Source organism: Eubalaena glacialis, chromosome 4, assembly GCF_028564815.1.
Source record: "Eubalaena glacialis isolate mEubGla1 chromosome 4, mEubGla1.1.hap2.+ XY, whole genome shotgun sequence".
Lineage (NCBI taxonomy): Eukaryota > Metazoa > Chordata > Mammalia > Artiodactyla > Balaenidae > Eubalaena > Eubalaena glacialis.
In genome coordinates this window covers 184282269-184307466 of record NC_083719.1, presented here as the reverse complement: position 1 = coordinate 184307466, position 25198 = coordinate 184282269, and the positions used below count along the sequence as shown (strand labels likewise).

At 45.2% G+C, this 25198-nt stretch overlaps 2 protein-coding genes across 2 annotated transcripts in view; both read right to left on the bottom strand.

Annotated features, from left to right (window-relative positions):
* Positions 1 to 9131, bottom strand: part of LOC133091448 (zinc finger protein 77-like) — a 36905-nt gene extending 27774 nt beyond the window's left edge. The window contains exon 1 of the mRNA XM_061190779.1: positions 9090 to 9131. Coding sequence (XP_061046762.1) covers positions 9090 to 9092 — 3 coding nt within the window. The 5' untranslated portion in view covers positions 9093 to 9131. The remainder of the gene's footprint in view (positions 1 to 9089) is intronic.
* Positions 9132 to 18322: 9191 nt separating this feature from the next.
* The window catches only part of LOC133090712 (uncharacterized), a 34609-nt gene continuing 27733 nt past the window's right edge, over positions 18323 to 25198 (bottom strand). The window contains exon 6 of the mRNA XM_061189072.1: positions 18323 to 18948. Coding sequence (XP_061045055.1) covers positions 18930 to 18948 — 19 coding nt within the window. The 3' untranslated portion in view covers positions 18323 to 18929. The remainder of the gene's footprint in view (positions 18949 to 25198) is intronic.

Sequence of the window (25198 nt, the reverse complement as noted above, 5' to 3'; positions counted from 1 at the left end):
GGCTGCGTTGGGTCTTTGTTGCTGCGCGTGGGCTTCCTCTAGTTGTGGCGAGCGGGGGCTACTCTTTGTTGTGGTGCGCGGGCTTCTCACTGCGGTGGCTTCTCTTGTTGCAGAGCACAGGCTCTAGGCGCGCGGGCTTCAGTAGTTGTGGCATGTGGGCTCAGTAGTTGTGGCTCACAGGCTCTAGAGCGCAGGCTCGGTAGTTGTGGCCCACAGGCTTAGTTGCTCCACGGCATGTGGGATCTTCCCGGCCCAGGGCTCGAACCCGTGTCCCCTGCATTGGCAGGTGGATTCTTAACCACTGTGCCAACCAGGGAAGTTCCTGGTCTCCTTTCAATACAACAGAGTGAAAATGGTGATCCCAAAGCCACCTTAATAATGGAGGTTTCCTGAATAGAAACATGGCCCCAGACTCCTCCACGTGCCAGCCTAAAGCAGAGCAGGTCAGCCAGGCTCATTTAGGAACCGCCACCACCTAGGTATTGTCTGTATCCGCCAAGGACAGTTCCTGGAGAAGAGTCTGCCCATTACCCTGCACCATCCATAAGCCTTATCATCCTTGTTGAAACTCCTATCACAGCCCCATCAAGTAAGAAAAAAGACAAAAAGAACCACTTTCAAAGGCCCAGAATCGAGAGCTGGCAGATACACGGAGTCAGCAAGGAGAACCTCCCCGGGGATGGGCTGGGTTGATGATGTGGTGAAGCCTCGTAGAGGGAAAACTAGTTTTTCTTTCTTCTGTGCTGGGAAAAAAAAACAGTTTTCCCTACTGTGTGTTTCTTCCCTGTGTGTCTCTTTACCTTCACAGAGAACACTTCACTTCAGACACTTCTGGTCTCCAGTGTGTAGCGGTTTCTCCCCACACCAGGCAATTCTCTGTGACTCCAACTGGGTTTCCCACGCTTTCACTCAGTTCTGACACACTCTACCTGGAGAGATCCCACAGGTTAAGGGCTCAGTCCCTCAAGACTGACCCCAACCCCCGAACACACACACACTTCAGACACCAGTCTCAAGACCAGGCTGTCACCTGTGCTTCTTCTGACCTACCAGCTATAGATCACAGGTTCCCATGACCCCTTCTCCTGGGGTTCCATTAATTTGCCAGAGTGGCTCACAAAACTCAGGGAAGCGCTTACCCACGTTTACCAGTTTAATAAAGGATACAGACAAACATCCTGATGAAGGGAGGAGTAGGGTGAGGAATGTGGGAAGCAGCACGGAGCTTCCATGCCCTCTCTGGGCATCACCCTCCCCACACCTCCCCCTGGTCACCAACCGGAAAGCTCTCTGAACTCCATACAACTGGGATTTTGTGGAGGTTTCATCACAGAGGCAGGAATGGTCATTAACTCCATTTTCAGCCCTTCTCCCTTAAGAGAATGGGGGGTGGGGCTGACAGTTCCAAGCTTCTTATTGTGGCTTGTCTTTCCAGTGACCTGACCTCATCCAGGAGGCATCCATGAGCCCAGAGTCACCGCATTAGAACAAAAGGCACTTCTATCAACCAGGAGATTAGAGGGGTGCCAGGGGCAGAGACCAACATATATCTTCTATCATCTCATACGTCTTTAAACACAACTGGCCCTAAATGTGATGATTTGCCCTCAGACTTGAAAGCAAGGAAAGAGCGTCCTATCAAAAGGAAACGGGGGGGGGGGGGGCTTCCCTGGTGGCGCAGTGGTTGAGAATCTGCCTGCCAATGCAGGGGACACGGGTTCGAGCCCTGGTCTGGGAGGATCCCACATGCCGCGGAGCAACTGGGCCCCTGAGCCACAATTACTGAGCCTGCGCGTCTGGAGCCTGTGCTCCGCAACAGGAGAGGCCGCGATAGTGAGAGGCCCGCGCACCGCGATGAAGAGTGGCCCCCGCTTGCCACAACTAGAGAAAGCCCTCGCACAGAAGCGAAGACCCAACACAGCCATAAATAAAATTAAAAAAAAAAAAAATTAAAAGGAAAAGGGGGATCTTCCCTGGTGGTCCAGTGGTAAGGAATCCACCTTACAATGCAGGGGACGCGGGTTCGATCTCTGGCGGGGAACTAAGATCCCACATGCTGCGGGGCAACTAAGCCCACGCGCCACAACTACTGAGCTTGCACCCTAGAGCCCACGAGCCACAACTACTAAGTTCATGCGCCTCAACTAGAGCCCACGTGCCACAAACTACAGAGCCCATGCGCCCTAGAGCCTGTGCGTCACAACTAGAGAGGAGCCTGAGCGCCACAACGAAGAGTCTGAGAGCCACAACGAAAGATCCCGCATGCCGCGACTAAGACCTGACGCAGCCAAAAATAAATAAAATAAATAAGTAATAAATAAATCTTTAAAAAAAAGAAAAAAGGAAACTGGGTTCAAAATGCTTCATGAGGACTTCCCTGGTGGCGCAGTGCTTAAGAATCCACCTGCCAAAGCAGGGGACATGGGTTCGAGCCCTGGTCCAGGAAGATTCCACATGCTGTGGAGCAGCTAAGCCCGTGCACCACAACTACTGAAGCCCGCGCGCCTAGAGCCCGTGCTCCGCAACAAGAGAAGCCACAGCAATGAGAAGCCCGCGCAACGCAACGAAGAGTAGCCCCCGCTCGCCACAACTAGAGAAAGCCTGCATGCAGCAACGAAGACCCAATGCAGCCATAAATAAATAAATAAATAAATAAATAAATAAATGTTGCAAGCTGACAGTTCATGAAAGATGTAGTTCTAGTACACTATTTTCACACACCTGCCTTAATAACAGGTGAGTAGGTCACTCTTCTATGTACTTTATGGAGCCTGTTGAGCTTTGAAAATGAACAAATATGGGAAATAATAAATAATCAGTATTAAGTTAAATGATCTTATTCTAGTGGATATGATTTTTTTTTTTTAAGGCATATGAAGTGCTTTTCAAACTCTCATCCCAATGGAGCAAAATACCGATGAACAATTCTTCCCCTGCAGGATCCATGTTAATGGAATCTCATCATCAATCAAGTCTTCATCTCGTCTATCTCCTTATCACTGAAGCATAAATTTCTTGAGAGCAACTGAAATACCAGTCTTGGAACTTTTTTACATAATCTTCTTGTCATTCCTTCCTACTGTTCAACAGGGAACTGCTCCTCTTTACTAAACAGATATCTGTGTACACCACTGGGTTGCTCTGGGTCAAGATGTGCTTCATCATGAGAGCTTTTAGGGTGCGGGGAATGGGAGAATATAAAAAACAAATCCGCCCAATGCATTTGAGCAGAAGTGCTGGTTCCTATTTAAAGCCTGTCTCTTAACCTGCATATACCAGGATGGGAGCAAAAGATGCCTTAATATGTCACATGTCACGTGCTGGAGACAATGAGGTTGGTAAATGCCTGTTTATCTTCTGTTCTGTGTTTTTATTTTCTTTTTAACTTTTAATTAATTAATTTATTTTGCCTGCACTGTGTGGCATATGGGATCTTAGTTCCCCGACCAGGGATTGAACCCGCGTCCCCAGCATTGGAAGCGCGGAGTGTTAACTGCTGGACCACCAGGGAAATCTGTGTTCTGTGTTTTTAGTTGTTTAATAACTGAGGTCTTCTAAATGGTTTGTCAGAAAACCACATTTCAAGTTTTGTTTCTTTTCAGAGAATCTTTTCAAGTATTCAAATGTATTTATCACCCTGATCTCTCAATAATAATAGACACAGAAATCTCTCTAATGCTGACCTGTAGTACATGCTTGATTTTAAAAAACTGTTAATAGGGGAAACTAATAGAGTAAGTTTCACCAGGAAAAAAATATTGTAATAGAAGAAAACATTTACCTTTATTCATTACTCAAATGTTTGTGTATGTCATGCCCCAAAAGAATACGAAAATAAACACAGAATCAGATTTTTAGTAAGTTTCCAGTATACAAACTCATAAAAATAAATCTTGGTGTATTTTGAATCACTAGAAACAAGCAATTGAAAAGTAAAATTTTCAGGACTTCCCTGGCAGTCCAGTGATTAAGACTCCATGCTTCCAATGCAGGGGGTGAGGGTTCGATCCCTGGTTGGGGAACTAAGATCCCACATGTTGCACGGTGCGGCCAAAAAAAAAAAAGTAAAAAATTTAAATATTAGACCTTTAAAACTAATTGCTACAAAAACTAATTTTCTTTAAGTCCTAAATTATGTCTAATTAAGGATATAAACTGATTTGTGGATAAAGTCCAAAATGTTATCAAATGACACCACAGTAAAATGAAATAAATGGAGAGATGGTCACATTCTCAGTAAGGAGACTTGATGTCACATGATGTCAGCTTCTCCCAAACAGGTCAAGAGTTTAAGAAAATTCCATTGAATCTTCAATTCCATTGAAGGTTTGCTTTGGGTTTTGTTCTGAGGGTTGTTTCTGTTTTGTGTGAACTTAAGAAAAACTACTTTTAAAAACTGAAATGGAAGACAAACTTCTAAAATAGCCGAGACTTTCTACAGAACAAGGTGGTGGGATTTTCCCTAATAGACATTGAAACTTCTTAAACTGCAGTGATTATGACAGGATGGTGTTAACAGAGGGATGGACAAATACACCAATGGAAAAAAACCACAAGGCACTGAAACAGACCCACATGTTTTCAGCATGTGGATCTACGCCAGAGCACTTGATGCTGGGCAGGGGCCAGATGATGACACTTTGATGGGGCAGTGACCACTGGATATCTACAGGGGAATAAGAAATCTTTTTCCTTATAACTGCATGTACAATAACTAATTCACTGTGGGCTTAACTATGAGAGATGAAAGTAGAATACATTGAGAAGTTACAGGAAAATGCATTATGACTCGACAATCGGGGGAGTTTTCTTATAGAGGAAAAATAGAGTAAGCTACAAAGGAAGATGGAGAATGTCAAGTCTATTAAAGTTAAGACGTGTCCATCAAATAGAATAGAGAGAACTGATGAACCACAATCTGAGAGAACATATTTGCCATACCGAGAAATGAAAAAGGCTGAATGTCCAGAGTATGTAAAGAAAGTATAATAAATCAGTAAATATACAAATGAATTACAGGTGAGAAAATGACTGAAAACTATTTCACAGAAGATGAACCACCACTTATAAGAAGTGCTCAACCCCAATGGTTATCAGTAAAAACCAATATACAATCACAAGGAGATCCCACTTCACATATTACGATGGACAAAATTAAGCTGGATACTCCTGAGCCAGGCTGGAACCTGGGAAGCTTTGCTGCAGTGCCTGCAACTGGACAACCATCTCCTCCAGCAGCAAAATACAAAGAAACTATAAGGGACTAAAAATAACTGCACACAGGCTTGGGGCAAATTAGGAACAACAAGATACAAAAAGACCAAAAATCCAACTGCCACTTCTGAGGAGTCCGGAGCAAAAGCAGGGTATTGCCCATGCGCCTGGCACACAGCACCACCAAGGGGGTGGGCACACCACCCAAGCCACCCCTCCGGCCCAACTTCTGGACTAGACCCCCCCCACCCAACATAAGAGAACCCAGCTCACCCCCACCCCCTCCTCAGAGAGTGAGCAAGGAAACCTGTTACTTGTTTTCGCTCCCTCATGCTGCAGCAGGAGCCCCAATAAAGCCTTGATTGGAATTTCTTGTCTGGCCTCTTATCAATTTCTGTTGATTTAAGTCCAAGAACCCTCGTCAGTAATACTCCAAGTGCTGGAAATGGCGTAGAATCAACACTTGTCTCCAGCCCTCCATCCACACTTCCTAGTATTTTGAAAATATCCATAATCTACAATCCTACAATTTTCCTTCCACATGTAAAAAATTTATATTGCATTGGCATTTGGAGACAAAAATCAAGGAGTATAAATAATAGCACTGCTGATAAATCAAAATTAACCATGAGACAACCCAAGCCCCACAGGACTGTATGGAGGATACCATCTGGTGACTCCCCTCCTCTGAAACCAGCACGTGTGAAACAGACTGGGGCCAAGAACCACGTAGAAGCATTCCGTGTGCCATTACTGGTGTGGTACGGGTCATATTCACTTATTGCAGATTCAGCAGAAGCAAAATCAAAACGCTGCTTGGTGATGAGGGACAGGTGTAAAGCTGCAAAGAATACCAAAAAGACCAGGACGATCGGCACCCTGGGGGCCGCTCACTGGGAAGTGCTACCAACCGACCAAGGGAATAAAAATCTACACCTTCAAGTAACGGAACGAAAGTCTTCAGTAGTCACACACTGAGTCACAGGGCACAAGATTCCATCAAGGAAACAAAAGGGAAGAGCAGCCAAGTGTGAGCCGCTCAGACCAGCAGCCTGCTGCCCACGGTGCACAAGGAAACCCCAAGTCAGAAGGTCAAAGCCTTCCGAGCTGGGGAACTGGGATCCCCCTGCCGACACACAGCCTGGCTGGACGCCCCCAGGGCAGGGGGAGGGACCGAGTGCCAGAGCTCGGAAATGTGGAAATGCCTCCTCCTGTGGACCTCAATTCTCACCCAAGAGGAAACACTCAAGTTGAAGTTCTGACCCGGAGAAGCTCTCCAATTCATCAACCCTCTCAGCAGCAGTTGAGCCCAAGGAGCCTTCCCTAAGTCTGACCTTCACAGACTCACTCAGGGTGCACACATCACACTCAATTCACCAACTCCTTGGATGAGGCCAAAAGCAAAGATCAGGAAACAGGTGAGGGCAACACAACCTCAGCTGACAAACCACCCCCAGCCCTTCTGCAGGTGGATCCCCTACCCCATGCTCGTGCCATAAACACCTCCTTCTGTGGTGGTTCTACGGTCTGGAGGCCACATGTGTGGGGACGGGTGGTTGCAAGGGCCCAGAGCACCTTCCTTCACCTCCCTCACAGGCTCAGCTTGTCCCCGCCCCAGGTGATGCACCTACTTCAAGCACCGTGGGTCATTTACAGGAGACAAAGACCCCTGTCTCAGTGTGTAAATGAGAACCTGCAGGATCACTGCTTCCTCCTGTGTTCATGGTAATGTAGGAGAGGGAAATTCTAGGTTACTTTTATGGTTTGAGCAACTGGTTACTGCTCATCCCTTTCAGAAGACAGGCATCAGTTCACTAATAACCTCATGATGACAAGCTGTAACTCATCTAATCAGAAGTGAGCAAGTCTCAGTAGCCCTGGTCACATTCCACAGAATTTCCATTCATCTCTGTTGTCCAGGTAATAACAGTTAGTGGACCAGATTCAGACAGTGTCAGAACTCTGCACCCTGCATGGAAGAGTCATTACAATTTCTCTGAATCTTTTTACTCCATCTCTCCACCCATTTCACATGAAGGGGTGGGACTGCCTGCATTTCCTGAAATTCTAATGGAAGAGAAAACATTTTCTGTACTAAGACACTTCTCCCCAGAGGCATCTCTGGTTAAGGCCCAAAGGCCCAGAGTAATACAAGTCAGCAGGAAAGGGTAAAGACCTGAGATGCTTACTACCCTCACTAAGGAGAAGAAACCAGGCAAAAAGAATGCAGAATTTTACACTTGCTGAAACCGGAAGCTGGATTAGGGAAAGGAAGCTATTAGTGCTGAGCTGGACCCAGAGGAGGCAGCTCACAGGTGTCAGGAGACAATGCTGAACCCTCCCTGAGCCCTGTGCTCCTGGAAACTTCGATGGAAGGTGAAAGGACCCCCCACCCTTTGGTGTTCTGGAAAACAGCAGGCTGCAAGAAACCGCCCCCGTGACCCACCTGACTCAGATAAGACTCACACGGAGGCCCCTTGTTTATCCAGGACAAGCCCAGACGCAGTCCCCGCAAAGCCCCATCTCCACCTCATCAGTGATTAGCGGAACTGTTCCCCCCACTGACCAAGCAGAACAAATGCTTATTGGCCAAATTTTGGTTCAGCTCCTCTCCTTCCCCCTGACCTGGCCTCACCCCAGCCAGCAGACAGACCCCTAAGGACAGGCTGGCCTCAGGGATCTGCTATCCAAGCATCACACCTGGTCCCTCCTGGTGTTGTTTAAGCCTCTGTGTAAAAGAAACTCTCTTTGCCCAACTCTTGAGACGCTTGCAGATCTTGGGGTCAGATGTCCAGCAGACCCTTCTCCCCCTGCAGGAACTCATTTGAATGAAAGTCTGCCTTTAGGAAGTTTGGAGTTTTATTTGACACTGGCTTGACCCAGTGTTCACAATTGCCCATTTCTTACCCAAACTTTACTTAGGCTCCTGTCTACCCACAGGCCCCTGACTTTGGGTCACCACTCCCTCCCCCCGACCCCACTGAGAAGCACTGAGTTGCAGAGCAAACCCTCCCCCCGGCCCCCTTCCCCGACCCCCGGCTGAGAATGCGCTGACCACAGGGACGCCCCATTCTGTCAAACAGCCTTGCTCTCACCCTCCTCACCCACAGCCCTTTTCTGTTTAGTCTGAGACCCTGGCACATTTGTGGGATCCGAGCCCTGTCCCTATTCCAAGTCTTTGGAATATTAAAAACAAGACCACAGCCCCAAACGGAATCGGTTATGCTAAGTCCCAAATAACCAGAGACTTAATTACAGTTTCAGCCTCTCCCAGAAACCGAATCTGAAACCAGTCAGTCAGGAATTACCTGGTCAGCACAGTGAAGTGATCTGCCTGACAGATCCCTGCGCTCCGTAGAGTAACCTGGCCACAGACAATCAACTTTCGCTACTTCCTTTGTCCCGCTCCCTCTGCCTATGGAAGACTTTCATTCCGTGCAGCTCCTAGCAGCGCCCTTATAGATACGCTGGATGGGAAGCTGCCAGATTCATGAATTGTTGAATACAGCCAGTAAGAGCTTCAAAATGTACTCAGTTGAATTTTGTTTTTTAACGGGAATAAAGTCTCTCCTTACCCAATAAGGGTTTGACTTTATCTGTCAGGTCACGGCGGGTTCCCTCACCTCCGCCCCTGACCACTGCCCGGGTCACCCGGTCCTCCCTGGGACCCCCAAGGTACGCATACTCAGGTCGGGACTCCCCCGCCCCACCACGAGAGGACGGGAAAGACAGGACGCCGGGACCGCACCCCGCGGCCGAGGGGGAGACTCGGGTCGGAATCCAGGGGAGCGGGCGCGGAAGACCCGGGCCTGCCTCAGCTCCCAGCCGGTCCTAATCAGCCCCTCCCGGTCTCTGGCCCCGGCCCGCGCACTCACCATCTCCGCCCAGGTCCTGGGTGTCCAGGGCGTCCTCCCGCGGCCCCGCGATCTGGGCCGGTGAGAGCCACAGAGACTGGACACCTGGGTCCGCGCCCCGCAGGTGCGCAGGCGCGCCGAGATCCGCCGAGAGCGACGCCTGCGCGGGCTGGGAGGGCTGGGAGGGCTGGGAGGGCTGGGAGGGCTGGGAGGGCTGGGAGGGCTGGGAGGGCTGGGAGGGCTGGGAGGGCTGGGAGGGCACCCACCCCCGACCCTGATTGGACGGAGCTCCGGGCCTCCGCCCTCTGATTGGACGGTGCTCCAAGCACTCCCCCACCGGGGCTTCTGAGTGTACGCTACTCAGTGACCCGCCCCCGGCGCCCTTTAGTAAAGGACTCCAGAACCGGCCCTCGCAATCCTTGATTGGATTGTTCTTCGGGAACCGGCGCTCTGATTGGACGATATTCCAGGCACTCACCCTATTGAGGACTCCGAATGTATAGTGCGCGGACAAGCTTCCGGGGTCTGATTGGACAGTTGTTCAGACCCTCCCCGTCCCTCCGCCCAGTTTCACGGGCTCCACCCTAGCGCTTCTGATTGTTTCCCGGGCCCCGCCCCCGTCTCCCTTGATTGGACAGTGTTATAGTCCCTAAGGCCTCAGTGATAAGCTGGGACGTTGGTCAGGTCCCTAAGCCGGGCGGAAGTGCGGTTTTCGAGCCCGGGACGTAGGCTCCCAGCAGAACTTGTTCCCGGGCAGGCGAACCCGGATCGGGACGTCCTGACTCAGTTTCCCCGCGGAGAGACCCCTGTCCAGAGTCGGGACTGGACAAGATGGGCCGGGAGAGCCTGGTGACCTCCAGGGTCAATGGTCGACCCGGGGTCAAAGGTCACCATGGGTCTGTGCCCTTTAAGAACAAAGAAACGTCCGCCTGTAAGGCAGGATTCGGCCGGGTTTGACGTGTGACCTTTGACACCTACCGCCCTCCTGACCCGCCCGTATATCTGGGCTTGACCAAGTTCTCTGTGTCCCATTTCTTACCCCACAGCATCAGGCTCCCTCCCACAGGAGGGGGGTACCGTTGGGTCTCCCCACGTCTGAGCAACCCTGAGGTTCAGAGCAAGCCCTTGGTCAGCTTCTCCAGAGAATAGGCCACCCAGGGAGCCCTGTCCAGTCCAGCCACACTGACCCGCAGTCCACGCACCGCCCTCACTCGCCCAACTTCCCTCCTCCCCTCCTCACACAGACGAGAAAAGCCCTTTTCTGTGTGGCTGGAGAAGCTGACACATCGCTGAGATGTGTTTCTCTTTATCTAAGTCTAGATTAGTTTATTAGACATACTTTTATTTTTTTGGCCGCGCCATGGGGCATGTGGGATATTAGTTCCCCTACCAGGGATCGAACCCGTGCCACCTGCAGTGGAAGCACGGAGCCCTAACCACTGGACCGCCAGATAATTCCCATAAACATACTTTTAAAATGATGAATCCTGCAGCTTCCTGAGAGCTTGGTTCTAGGGCCATGTTGCCCAGGGTGATATGGCACTGGGATATCCTTTCCCAGTGGATACCCATTTGGGTTGATGTGCATCTAATTTTTGTGGCTCTATGGTAGAGCCATAGAGGCTGAGCCACTTGCAGAATTCGATGGCAACTGTGGGCCTGGGAGCTTGACTTGCAAATACCTTTCAAATACCTGTGCTAGGTGCACAGCTAGCAAAGGTGATGGCAGCCTCTCTGAAACTGCCATCACTGGACTTAACTGGCACAATTAAAGCCTCAGTTATGGGTGGCTGAATCTAGAAGCTCCCAACAGTCCAAGGTGTTGCCCAGAAGGATGACGAGATGGTTCTGTTGCAAATAGGTTTTAAATCATATGACCAGATTTGGGTGTATGTGGTTCATAGGGTATCAGGTTGTTTGCCAATTAAAATACATGTGGCTGAGGTTGGAACTCCAGCACTAGCCTGCAAGGACTTTAGTCAATAATAATGTATCAGAGATAAAATAAACAAGGTCCTACTGTCTAGCACAGGGAACTGTATTCAGCATCCTGTGATGAACCATAATGGAAAATAATATGAAAAAGAATGTATATATATATATATGTATAACTGAATCACTTTGTTGTACAGCAGAAATTAACATAACATTGTAAATCAACTCTACTTCAATAAAATTAAAAACCTTAAAAAAAAGATTGTGATATTCCAAACTCAACCTCCATAGCTTTTATAACAACCAAACATTCAAATTAAAGAAAAGGTAGTTAAAAAAAAAAAGTCCCTGCATCTCTCAGTATATTGATGGCAATACTAATTTCTGAAATTCTTCCATGAGTGAGGTGTTGCTTCAGGCTTACTATCTTAAGGAACAGCTCTAGAAGCATCTCTTTGACCTTTCCCCAACAATACGCCTCAAGGAAACCAAAATGGTAATTTTAGTGGTTAGTAAGTGTATTTATTCCTACAATCCATCCTGGGCCTAAGGAACTAATCTATTTTCGTTATCTTTACAGGACATTTTGTAATTTATGATTTTGTAAGTTTCTGTGTACAGCCTTTGCACATTTTTCTTGGACTTTAACATTTTGCTTCTGATTTATAAGTGCTTTTAAAACTATTAATTAGGGTTTCCCTGGTGGCACAGTGGTTAAGAGTCTGCCTGCCAATGCAGGGGACACGGGTTCGAGCCCTGGCCCAGGAGGATACTACATGCCACGAGCAACTAAGCCCGCGCGCCACGACTACTGAGTCTGCGCTCTAGAGCCCGCCAGCCACAACTGCTGAGGCCCGTGCGCCTAGAGCCCATGCTCCGCAACAAAAGTCACCGCAGTGAGAGGCCCGCGCACCACAAGAAGAGTGGCCCACACTCGCCCCAACTGCAGAGAGCCCCCCGCACAGCAACGAAGACCCAATGCAGACAAAAAAAACTATTAATGATATTGCGTTTTTTGCTATGACAGCATTGAAAACATTTCCAAGTTAGTATGTCTTTCATCTTATCATTTATGACGTTTTTACTTTATTTTTTTCAAATCTTGTCATCATTCTATTTATAGTTTTTCTTTGGATGTCGTGACTTTCACTCCCTAAGTATACAGAAATACTTACTGATGTTTTCTTTTAGTTTTTTTTTTTTTTTAGCTGCATCGGGTCTTTGTTGCGGCACGTGGGATCTTCCTTGTGGCATGCGGCATCTTTCATTGCAGCGCCCAGGCTCTTTGTTGTGGCATGGGCTTCTCTCTAGTTGTGGCGCGTAGGCTCCAGAGCAAGCAGGCTCAGTACTTGCGGCACACAAGCTCTCTAGTTGCGGCGCGTGGGCTTTAGAGCACAAAGGCTTAGATGTCCTGTGGCATGTGGGATCTTAGTTCCCCAACCAGGGATAGAACCCGTGCCCCTGCAGAGGAAGCATGGAGTCTTAACCACTGGACTTCCAGAGAAGTCCCTCTTTTTTTAAGTTTAAATCTATATCCCATCTGGAATTTATCTGGATGTAGTAGAAAGAGGGCTGAGATTGAATCATCTCTTGCCATAAATCATCACATACAGTATTTTATTATATTCTTGTGTATGTTTATAGACTCTCAAGGGCGTATATGTTCATTCCAAGATTTCTCAACAATGGCACTATTGTTATTTTGAGTCAGATAATTCCTTGTTTCTGAGGGCCATTTCAATTATTTGTACTCATTCGTTATTTTAACTGGTGATCTGATCAGAAGTTCTTCCTCATTCTTCATTTACATTTGCCTACCTACTCCTTGCACTACTTTCAGAAATTCTTTTACAATTATCTTATTATGAGGCATACAGTACTTCTTGATGCAAATTTGGTTGGAAATTTCTCTAAATTTTATGGCTGGGTTTAGAGAGATCTGCATCTTTGAACTGAGGAGTCTTCAATCCAACAATGTTGTTTATATATCCATGAAGGTGACACCTTTGTCACTTCATCAGGAAACACTTTAAAATGTTCTTATATGGATCCTGCACACGGCATTAAGCCTATCCTGCAATGTCTAATATATAGTTTCCCAGAAAATGCAATTTTAGTCCAATAATGTATTTTATTATGTAAATCGTATACATTTAATCAGTAACTAGTAAATTGCCAATAGTTTTAACAGTTTTATAGTTGTTTCATCTTTAGTTTCTCAAGAAAGCAATGCTATCACCTCCAATCACAATATTTATTCGTATACTTTATAGGGCTCAGTGTCTATTCTGACATGATCTTATAACAGATTAAAGCAATGATAAATAATTGAGGTGAAAATAGACATATTTGTTTGGTTTGGTTGTTCCTTTCAGTCGGAAGTCCTACTGATATCAGTTCCTCTTCACTTAGTGCTCTCAAACACCTTCAATGAGTAGCAGCCTGGCCCGGCAGTCATTGCCTAAAATCGATCAGAGAAAATTTAATAATAATAATAATGGCAGTGTGTCTAGCAGCTAAGATTGTGAAATAAGGCCATAGACTTCTTTCCAATAGTGCTGAAATTACGTCGGGGAGACAGACAATAAGCACCAAATAAACTCACAGAAAATGAGGAGTATAAATGCAAGATTCCTATTAGAGCAATTAACAAAAGGAGAGATAATGCTTCCGGGGGGCTTCCCAAAAGGTCACGTGAGAGAGAGACTTTTACACTGAGACCAAGGAGTAGAACACGAGGTCCCCGACTGTGGGGAGAAGGAGAAGGGGATGTTTTCTTACAGGAAAAATGTCACTGATTTTTTAATTGATGGATTAGATCTGCAGAATGGAGAGAGGGTGGTGTTGGACCCCTGCAGACCTATGGCAACAGAAGCTGGGGGGAGGAGGGGTGCCTCCGCACAGATTTTAAACAAAATAACGGAAGGAAGGGAATTCCCTGGCAGTCCAGTGGTTAGGACAGGGCGCTTCCACTGCAGGGGGCATGGGTTCCATCCCTGGTCCGGGAACTAAGATCCTGCAAGCCGCGCGGCCAAACGAAAAAAAATAGAGAAAATAACGGAGGGAAGGACAAAGAATATAAATGGGAACACTGACAAGAAAAATTCTGATCATAACGCTAAAATGATAGAAATGAAATCTTATAGAAGCAAACCAGAATCAGATCTAAGTGCATTAAAAAAAAAAAAAAATCAGATTTCGAGACCAAAGTGGAAAAAATACGGTTTCCCTGAAAACTCAGACACAATGATATCAATTTTCAGTGTAGGTGCTGATATACTAGAGGTCGTGGTTCCTAAAGCCCCAGGTCCACCCCTGACCCTGGAAGTCACCAGCCTCCCGCGTCCTGTCCAGTCCCGCCTCCAGACACGGGGTGCTCCGCGTGGAAACTGAGTCAGGACATCCGAGACCAGAAAGGAGGACGAAGAGGGACTGTCGAGCTGCGGGCTGACGCCAACTCCGACCAGCCGGGAGCGAGTTCCGCCCGGAGCCCACATCCGGCGCAGGCAGTTTCGCGTCCAGGGTAGAAGGCCGGACAAGGACAGGGCAGAAGCTGAGAATCCACGTTTCCGCCCGGCTCTTCCACGTGATCCCTGCCCCCGCCCATCTCCCAGGCAGGGTCAGTGCAGACACTCAAATTGCCCAATCAGGGGCACCGGGGTCTGTAGCACTATCCTCAGAGGCTCCAAAGGCGGTGCCCGAAGCGCTGTGCAATCAGGGTGCGCGCCTCGGGAAACTACCCAATCAGAGTCCCCATGGGGAGGGAGTACCTGGAGAACCGTCCAATCAGAGGGCGGGGATCCCAATTCTATCCAATCCGGGCGCGGGGCCCGGAACACCGTCCAATCAGGGCCGGGGGGCGGGCACGCTCCCAGCCCATGTCGGGGTCGTTCTCGGCCGGCAGTGGTGCTGGTGCGCCCCTACCCCGCGCGGCCCGAGGTTAATCTTCCTCATCACTCTCACCTGCTCAGGTCCCGGGGCCGCGAGGCCGCAGGAAGGACTTCCGGCAGAGTCCGGAGCGGGGCGGAGATGGTGAGTGCGCTGACCGGCTCGGAGACTGGGAGGGGCTGGTTCGAACCGGCAGGAACCAGCTGGAAGCTGACGCGGGCCGGGGTCTCCACGCCCCTCCCCCAGGGTCCCGGCCAGAGTCCCCGTCCTTGGTCGCGGGGTGGGGGAGGGGTCCCCCTGTATCCCCTGCTTTTTCTTTACTGACTCACCAAGCTTTCTAAACTATGAGGCTTTAAACGAGGGGATCTTTTAATTTCTCATTCGTTTATCGCAACCACAGGGGGGAGGGTATAGCACTTTAGACAGTCAAGGTATTTTTCATGAAATGGATGGATTCTGGTGCCCATGGGATTGAGTTTCTCGCATGTAAAAAACTAGGATTAGAATCAGCATTTCAAGTACAAAGAGTGAGTTGCAATTACATTGAACCTGTAGATGAATTCGAGGGTGCATCTACATCCTTTACAGTATTGAACTTCGCGATCCACGGTCTTGGTATGTCTCTCCATTAATTTCCTTTAATAATGTTTTACTGTTTTCGTCATGTTTTACAAAACCTTTGTTAGACTTGTTCTGCATGTAATGTTGATGCTAATTTAAATGCTATCTTTAAAACAAAAAATACTGTTCCTGGTACATAGAAGTAAACTCATTTTTGAGCATTTTTCTTAGTGTCTTTGTTAGGTGCAAGCATAGATTTTAATTATTGATCTGTAAAATCTTTGAATCTTTACTTACAAAATCTTACCTGCAAATAATGATACTTCAGCTTTTTTCTTGTCCTGTCATTTTACCTTTTTCTTTTCTTTTTAAATGATTCACCAGGACCTCCAGTCCAGTGTAGAATAAGGTACTCTGTGTGTCTTGTCTTCTTGACAAGAGAGCTGTTTTACTATTTCAGATTTTTCATTTAACATTGCAGTAAGTGTTTTTATGCACCATCTTCCCTGGTTAGCCGTGTTCCTTCTAGTTCTGATGTATTAAATTTTTATGTCCATTAATGCTAGTCATTGTTTTGGATTTGAGGACAACGAATTATGATTTTTCTGCATTTCTATTAATATAGTAAAATGGATTAACTTTTGTATACTGAAAACTACAAAAAAAATCTATTTATTTTTAATTTTTATTGGAGTATAGTTGCTTCACAATGTGTTAGTTCCTGCTGTATAGCACAGTGAATCAGTTTTACGTGTATATATATCCCCTCTTTTTTAGATTTCCTTCCCATTAAGGTCACCACGGAGCACTGAGTAGAGTTCCTGGTGTTATAAAATGGATTAATTTTTAAACATTATTGCATTCCTAGAATAAAATGAGCTTGGTTGTGGGACTTCCCTGGCGGTCCAGTGGTTAGGACTTCATGCTTCCACTGCAGGGGGCACGGGTTCGATCCCTGGTCGGGGAACTAAGATCCCACATGCCCATGGCTCGGCAAAAAAAAAAAAAGCTTGGTTGTGCTTGATTATGCACATTACTCATTATTTAGGGAACTAATTTTTAATAGAATTTTGCACCTGTGTTTGTTAATGATAGTTTTTTTCATTTGTACTCTTCTGCTCCTGGCATGTCTCTGAAAAAGGAATTGTTTTCTGCACGTAGAATTATTGATCTCGTTAATATTTTATAAAACTAGCCTGTAAAACAATTTGGGATTTTTGTTTCCTTTTTGTGAATGTTTGAAAACACCCTTTTATTATCTTTAAATTACTTTCGACTACTGAGTAGTATGGAAGTACTCAGATTTAAAAATTTTTAGACCATTCCCCTCCTCTCGTGTTTAATCCCTAGAACACCCCTAATTATGCCTGCTTTTTCATTTGTAACTTTATTTGCCCATGCTTTGTTTTTCTTGAAAAAAATTGTCAGAGGTTGCAATCTGATTAGTTGTAAGAGATGTGGTTTGTACGGTTTTTTGTTTTGGACTCACCGCACAGCTTGTGGGATCTTGGTTCCCCAACCAGGAGTTGAACCCAGGCTCTTGGCAGTGAAACCACAGAGTCCTAACCACTGGCCCGCCAGGGAATTCCCAAGAGATGTGTTTTTAGCCTCCCTTTTATATCGTTCATTTTGCCCTTCACATTTCATTCTGTGCTTTCTTCTTTTATTCTACTTCTCTTTTTCCAGATTCTTGAGTTCATTTTTAGCCCATTGGTACTGTTCTTTCTTTCTTTTTCTGGGAGTAGATGGTGCTTCTGCTCTTGGCTGGGGACACTTTGATTCTAGTGTCTCTCCAGTGGGACATGGTGAAGTTAACAAGCACCTGAAACCTTTCCAGAGATTTTGTGAAATCATGACACTCTGTTTCTAATCCTTATAGTTTAAAAATACAGTGGCATTAAAAACAAACAAACAAAAAAACAAGCCACAGTATCCATTTCCAATGTTACCCAGATGGTTATGTCACTGTTATGATTTCATCCTGCCCCAGTCCCTTTGCTCATGTTCCTAGTTCCAAATGCCTTCATTGTCCTGTATTTTACCTACAGCACTTACCCCTTCATCTAGATAATATTCAACTTACTTATTGTCTTCCACCGTGAGATTTTAAGATCCATGTGGTTCAGAATTTTTCTCAAGTGCTGTATCGCACGCACTCTGATTTCTCAAGTGGTGTATCAAGTGCTGATAATGCCTACTACTGCATGTAGTAGGAATTATCACTTAAATAGATTTTCAGCAAATGAATGAGTCAGAGCTACAGGTGTATAGAGAAGCAACTTGCCTGAGACAGAGGGCTTTGCCAGGAGAAGGAGCCCAAGGATGTCTGATGTGAAGAGAATGTTCCATTTTTGTAGTCTCCACTGTCCTCTCCAGGAGACAGGCAGAGTCTAGATCTGCACTGTCCACTAGAGCACCCCTGGCCACACATGGCTGTTGAGCTCTTGTACAGCTATCAAAATTGAGTTGGGTGCATGTGTGAGATCCATACCAGATTTCTAGCATTAAGTATGACAAAAATAATATAGACTATCTCAGTAATTATGTTGGTTATGTACTGAAACGATCTGTGTACTTGTATTTAGTGGGCAAAATGAAAATTATTAAAATTTCAATACGGGGACTTCTCTGGTGGTCCAGTGGTTAAGACTCCACGCTCCCAATGCAGGGGGCCCTGGTTAGGGTTAGGGTTAGGGTTAGGGTTGTCACCTGATACACAGTAGTGGAAGAGTTAGTTGAATTTTATCTGTGGATAAAAGTTTGTCTCGAGTACTCGATACCAGAGTGCCTTGGTAATTAGTAATTAGGGATGCCCAAAGCAACTGACTTTACTTACCAGCCTCATAAGAGAGTGTCCCCATTCTGGAGCATTCTAGTTCTGCTGCTGTTTATTGAACAGGTAAACCGTATCCCCTGCATTGGAGTGTGGCAGCCTATGTTCACACCTCTGCGTGTGGAAGCCGATGGAGTGATGCACTTCCTCAAAAGCCAGGCTGTTGGGGGACCGTGTGAGCCATCAGATTCCATGCTCAGGGGTTGGGCAGTTATGCCTGTCTGTATGCCACAGGGTACAGAAATGACTGCTGTGTGTAGTGCCCCTAGGAGGCTGGTGTATAAGTCAGTGCCTCTGGCTTTTCAGTGGGAGCAGATGTCCTTCTGGAGGAAGGTGCCACCTGATCCCTTTATACCTTTTATGATCTGGGCAGATTCACAGCCAAACCCTTCTGGACTTCAATTAATTCATTTCTACAGTGGGCTCAGAACTGCCTCTTCACAGGCAGGAAGGACCAGGGCACTCTTCTGGGGAAGGCAAGGCTGTTCTGGTGTCTTGTGACATCAGTGACGTCAGTTGAGGAAGAGCCACCACCCATAATTTTGACATCACTCATAATTATCAGCACTCAGGCCCCTGAATGCAGGCACTGTGGTGAGGTCTGAAGTCTTAGGCTTCCCTTCTCTTGGCTGGGCTCCAACTTGTCAACACACTGACTGCCTCCTGGAGAGCACGGAGAGAAAGGAAAAGGTGCTGTTTTATAAAAGAACAGGAGACAGACATGTAAATATTAATGCTTTGCATGAAGGTGGACCTGCCAGTTTATGATGGAATTTTCCAAGGAAATATATCCATCTCAGGGCCTGGGTTGAAGGTTGGGCATAATCAGTCCTCTTGAGAATCAAATTGTTGGTGGGGGGCAAGCAAGAAATGCCCGTGGACCCTCACTGTGTTTTAATTCATTAAAACCTCATCCAGGCCTAACTTGGTTTCATATCGTACTTTGGCCTGTATTGGACCACGAAGAAGGAGATGAAATTATTTTCATTACAAGGAACTGATGTTTTTAAAGACAAAATAATTGTTTTATTTGTACAGTATTTCTTCCATATCTCCAATGTATTGTGGACTGTTCTGGACCCTTCAGATGGAGGGGAAGAGTGGAAGGAGCCAGAGTCAAACTACAGAGATGGGTTCATTAGAGATGCTGTTAAATCTATGAGACAGGCTGGCATCTCTGAGGAAGTCAGCGCTGAAGAGAGGGGAAGAGATGATGACAGAGCCCTAGAGTTGATGGGAGACCACAGAACCATGGATGAACTTGCTGTGAATTTAGTCCCGGTTCCCCAATGCTGTCAGCCTCCCCCTTCCTTCTGCACACACAGGTAGAAAGTGGTACCTTGTTAAACCAGAATTTGTTGGATGTTTTAGGAGTCAGTGGTCTTTGAGGATGTGGCTGTGGACTTCACCCCAGAAGAGTGGGCTTTGTTGGATCCAGCTCAGAGGAACCTCTACAGAGATGTGATGCTGGAGACCTTCAGGAACCTGGCCTCAGTGGGTAAGGATGACATCATTCCTTTACTGACTCTCTAGAGGACAGGTATCCCCAAGCTATTGAGCTTGCTCTAGAACTTGGGCTGAACAGTGGGAATTTATTGCTAAGTAAGACAGACATGGTCACATTACTATGGAGCATACAGTCTAACAGCTTTCTCATGTATGTATGAAACCTACTACTTTCTCATTAATGTTTTTAGCCTCTGTAAGGGTTATAACTCTTCCTTAAGAGGAACAGCCCTTGTTGGGGAACATTACATTTGGAAATATTAATTAGAAAAAGAAATTACTCTTCTTTCTGGGGAAGTGGAATTTTGCAGATATGTTAGCTTCCCTTTTTTTGACTTTTCATTCATCCTCACGAATGGCCTTGCCCACATTGAAAGACCTTCCATATTTCCTCTTTTAAAGTTTATATTTGGGCATATGCATTTTGTCCAATTCCGTCCTATGTTGCTTCCTGACAATAGGGCATTTATGTCACCAGAAGTCTCAATCTTCATGGAAGTATTTCCAGTAAATTGCCCACCATTTTGCCTTCTTATCCTTATTATTGTCAAAGTCCTGAAGTAGCCAAAACTCCTCCAATTCTTTTTTTACTCAAAAGTGCATTTTTCCTTATAAAATTTATCTCTTGGGTTGCTCTTGGAAAGAAATGTACATATTTTCTTGCCTTAATCCCACCAGTTCGTTACAAAGAAAGTAAACTTGTTACTATTTTTCATATTATGGCACTCAAATTAAAATCAATGGGTTAAGTCCTTTACAGTGAATGTTTGGGGAAGAAATATGAAATGAACAGAATATAGTAAGTTTCAGAAGAAATGATTCCTGGTTCTTCATTTTAGGAGAAAACTGGAAATGCCATAGCATTGAAGATCAGCACAAGAACCAGAGAACAGATTTGAGGTGAGTGACACATACATTAGAGAAAGTAGGTCTCAGGAGAGAGTGCCATGATATTAATATGTGTGTAGATATATGTCAGATCTTAAGTGTTCACAGAGAATTTTCACAAGACAATTTTATAAACGATTCAGATGTTGGTTGATTGAGACATAGTTCAGTTGTAAACAATTGTCAGGAAACAAAATCCCATATTTAAAAAACAGTGAAAATGGTACCTCAGGTTGAGCCCTCTGTCAGAGCACTCAGCTTATATCACTTTGAAACAATTCTAACAGGGCAAGAAACATACACATTCACTGAAAATGGTAAAAGTGTAATCATATTAATCATTAAAAGCCATAATGAATTGTTAACAAATCATTAGTAATATGATTCCTATTTTTAACAGATGGCATGTGGTGGAGATACCCTCAGAAAATAATGAAAGTAATCAATGTGGAGAAACCAACCAGATTTCCAATCTTATTGTACATAAGAGACTTTCTACTGGAGTAAAATCCTATGAATACAATAAGTTTGAAAAACCCATCATGGATTCTTCATCCCTCAAGAGTCCCATAGCATCATCTCAACATGGACAAAAACCCTATCGATGTAAGGAATGTGGCAGAACTTTTATTTCTTACTCAGCCTTTGGGGCACACATAAGAGCTCACACTGAAGAGAAACCCTATGCATGTAAAGAATGTGGAAAAGCCTTTATATATTTCTCCAAACTTAGAGTCCATATAAGAACTCACACTGGCGAGAAGCCTTATGAATGTGAAAAATGTGGGAAAACCTTCAGATCTCCCTCAAACCTTTGGACACATAGAGAAACTCATACTGTTGAGAAACCCTACGCTTGTAAAGAATGTGAGAAATCCTTCTCTTCTCCCTCTTCTCTTAGAAAACATGTGAAGGTTCACAGTGCAGAAAAAGCCTATGAATGTAAGGAATGTGGAAAAGCCTTCCTTCATTCTTTTTACCTGATCATACATGCAAGGATGCACACTGGAGAGAAAGCCTATAGATGTGTGGAATGTGGGAAAGCCTACAGCTGGCCCTCAGACCTTAGGATTCACATGAGGACACACACTGGAGAAAAGCCTTATGAATGTAAACAGTGTGGAAAATCTTTCAGTTCTCCTTCATCCTTTAAGGGACATTTGCGAACTCACACTGGAGAGAAACCTTACGCGTGTAACAAATGTGAGAAAGCCTTCAGTAGTCCTTCATACTTTAGAACACATGTGCGAATTCACACTGGAGAGAAACCCTATGTGTGTAAGCAATGTGGGAAAGCTTTCAGTTGGTCGTCATCTTTTCGAGGACATTTGAGAACTCACAGTAGAGAGAAACCCTATGAATGTAAGGAATGTGGTAAAGCCTTCAGTAGGCTTTCATCCTTACAAAGACATGTGAGAATTCACACTGGGGAGAAACTCTGAATGTCAGCAGTGTGGGAAAGCCTTCTATACTCCCCTATCCTTAAAAAAACACATGGAAACTCACTCAGGAGGGAAACTCCATGCCAGTTCCAATAATGGAAGGCCTGCATGCAGTTTACATGTATTGTGCACAACAAATTGCATAGCATTGGAAAATACTTACAAAGGTCTTGGATACACTGTTGGCTTTATTAGTGCCTTATTCTTAAAGTAGATCCCTATCACATTATTTCCAGTTCTTTCTGAGAATAACAGCTAGGAGATAATAATTCTTTAAGTATTACTTTGCCAGGGCTGCCCTAACAGATTGCCACAAAGTTGGTGGCTTAAAGAAACAAATGTATTCTCTTCCAGTTTTGGGTACTAGAAATTGGAAATCAAGGTGTTATTAGGGTTGCTTCCTCATGAGCGTTCTGAAGAAGAATCAGATCCACGTGCTCTACAAACTTCCAGTGGCTACAGCAGTCCCTGGTGTCTTGGCTTGTGGACGCCATCATTTATTTATTTATTAATTAATTTTTTGGGCCACACTTTGAGACATGCAGGATCTTAGTTCCCTGACCAGGGATTGAAACTGCACCCCCTGCAGTGGAAGCACAGAGTCCCAACCACTGGACTGCCAGGAAGTCCCAGTAGACACAAGCATGCATCATTCCAATTTGTCTTAATTTTTAAAAATTAATTAATTTAATTTTGGCTGCATTGGGTCTTCGTTGCTGTGCACAGGCCTTCCCTAGTTGCGGCGAGCAGGGGGCACTCCTCGTTGAGTGGGAAGGCCTACAGCGGTGGCCTCTCTCGTTGCGGAGCACAGGCTCTAAGTGCGTGGGCTTCAGTAGTTGTGGCTCGCAGGCTCAGTAGTTGTGGTGCACGGGCCCAGCTGCTCCACGGCATGTGGGATCCTCCTGGACCAGGGCTCGAACCCGTGTCCCCTGCATTGGCAGGTGGATTCCCAACCACTGTGTCACCAGGGAAGCCCAATTTCTGTCTTAATCTTAACATCACCTTCTCCTCCAAGTGTTTTATCCCCTTCTCTTGTAAGGACACCTGTCATTGGATTCAGCGCGCACTCTAGGATGATCTCATCTTGAGGTCCTTATTACATTTACAAAGACTCTTTTTCCAAATAAGGTCACATTCACAGGTTCTAAGTGGACATATCTTTGGGGGGGGGAGGGGGAAGGCACCATTCTACCCACTACATACCCTGTCAGCCAAATTACATACCTTTTGGTTTTCATCATGAATTGCTTATATAAAGGTTATTTACACTATGAAATCTTTTGGACCCATAGATATTTTGAAGTGTGTGAATATATATATATATATATATTTTTTTTTTTTTTGCCACACTGCATGGCATGCGGGATCTTAATTTCCCCAACCAGGGATCAAACCCGCACCCCCTGCAGTAGAAGTGTGAAGTCTTAACCACTGGACCGCCAGAGAAGTCCCCCTGAGTGTATTTTAAAATATGTAACTAGTGGAATGTTGGTTTTATTTGTTTCTAATTATTATTATGTTCCAGTCCACAATTTGGATCTTCCTGCAAACTCCAACATGTCCACCCACACCATTGATTTTATACTTTCTTGGTTGATGACCTTCTCTGACATTCTCTCTTTTCTCCAGTTCTTACCATATTTGTGTTGGGTCTAATTTGTGTAGTGAACATCTTCTTATATCTAGTGGCCCTGTGTTCCTGACTCTATCCTGAAATTTACAGTTGTGATCTCAGAAAACACATAGGACTTTATTTCCTGATTGCCTTGTTGAGTGGTTGCATTTACCCTGTACTTTTTGTTTCCAGATAGTTCCACATGAGAGATGGGCACTGTACAGATACATGAAGCACATTGTGTGAGTTTTCTGTTATTCACAGCTGAATGCAGTCTCTAAACAATGAACTTAATATGTGGTCAATAATTAAAATTTTCATGCTTGCAAAATAAGATACATATTTTTTAAGTCCGACACAAGGTTCTGTACATATTTCTTAGAAAAATCCAAGTAAAACTGGTTTTATGTTTGCTGTATACTTAAAACATTATCTTTCATGTACTGAGAGAGGATATGTTAAAATATTCCAATACAGTTATGTATTATCAAATCAGTAATGTAATTTTTATCTTTTCAAACATGTTCTGAGATTATAGTACATAACTATCTTAAATTTTTTTCATGTGAATTTTCTTATAATAGTTTCCCATTAAAGCAACTTATTCATTCATAAGAATAAAAGCTTATATATTGGCTATGTCAATGCCCACCAACCAGAACCCAAGAGAAACACACCTGGAGTTGAACAAAATTGGGTTTGTTGACTTATATGCAGTGGGGTGACCACATAGCATGAAGAACAACAGGACATCTCAGAAATTCTGTTAGAAAGAACGTATGGGAATCAGACTTATTTCAGATGATTTGGGGGGACACTTCAAAGAAGCTTTGCACCAGGTTGGCTGTTGCCAGGAAGTGTGCAGTAAAGTATTAGCAGGCTTTGGTTGCTCAATCTCCACACTTTTCAAAGAACGCACTGGTCCTTGACCAGCTCCTGGGAAATAAGTTCTGAGTCCTTGGAATATTCTGCCCGATAAGACTGTTTTGTCTGCCTGAGGCCTTGGGCCACACTTTTTATCAGTTTGACTAGATAGTTGATGCTAACAGTGTGACTTAAGGTGAATGCCTGTTTTGTATGCATAAGGCCATAGGTGAAGCTGTATCCATTTGACCTCTGAGGAAAATAGCTGGAGACTGAGTGGCTAAGCTCAGTTATGTGGGTTCTACATGACCCCCCAATAAAAATCTGGAGACCAAAGCTCAGGTGAGCTTCTGCGATTGGCAGCAGTTCACATGTTGTCACTATCACTGCTGGGTGCTGTCCACGTGACTGTACTGAGAGAAGACAACTGGAAGCTTGCTCCTGATTTCTCCTCCACTTCACCATATATATGCCTTTTCCCTTTGCTGCTTTTAATCTTATCCTTTCACCATAATCATGATATAATGGCTTTTCTGAATCCTATCAGTCCTAATGAATCATCAAGTCTGAGACAGCTCTTGGGGACTTTTTTTTTAAA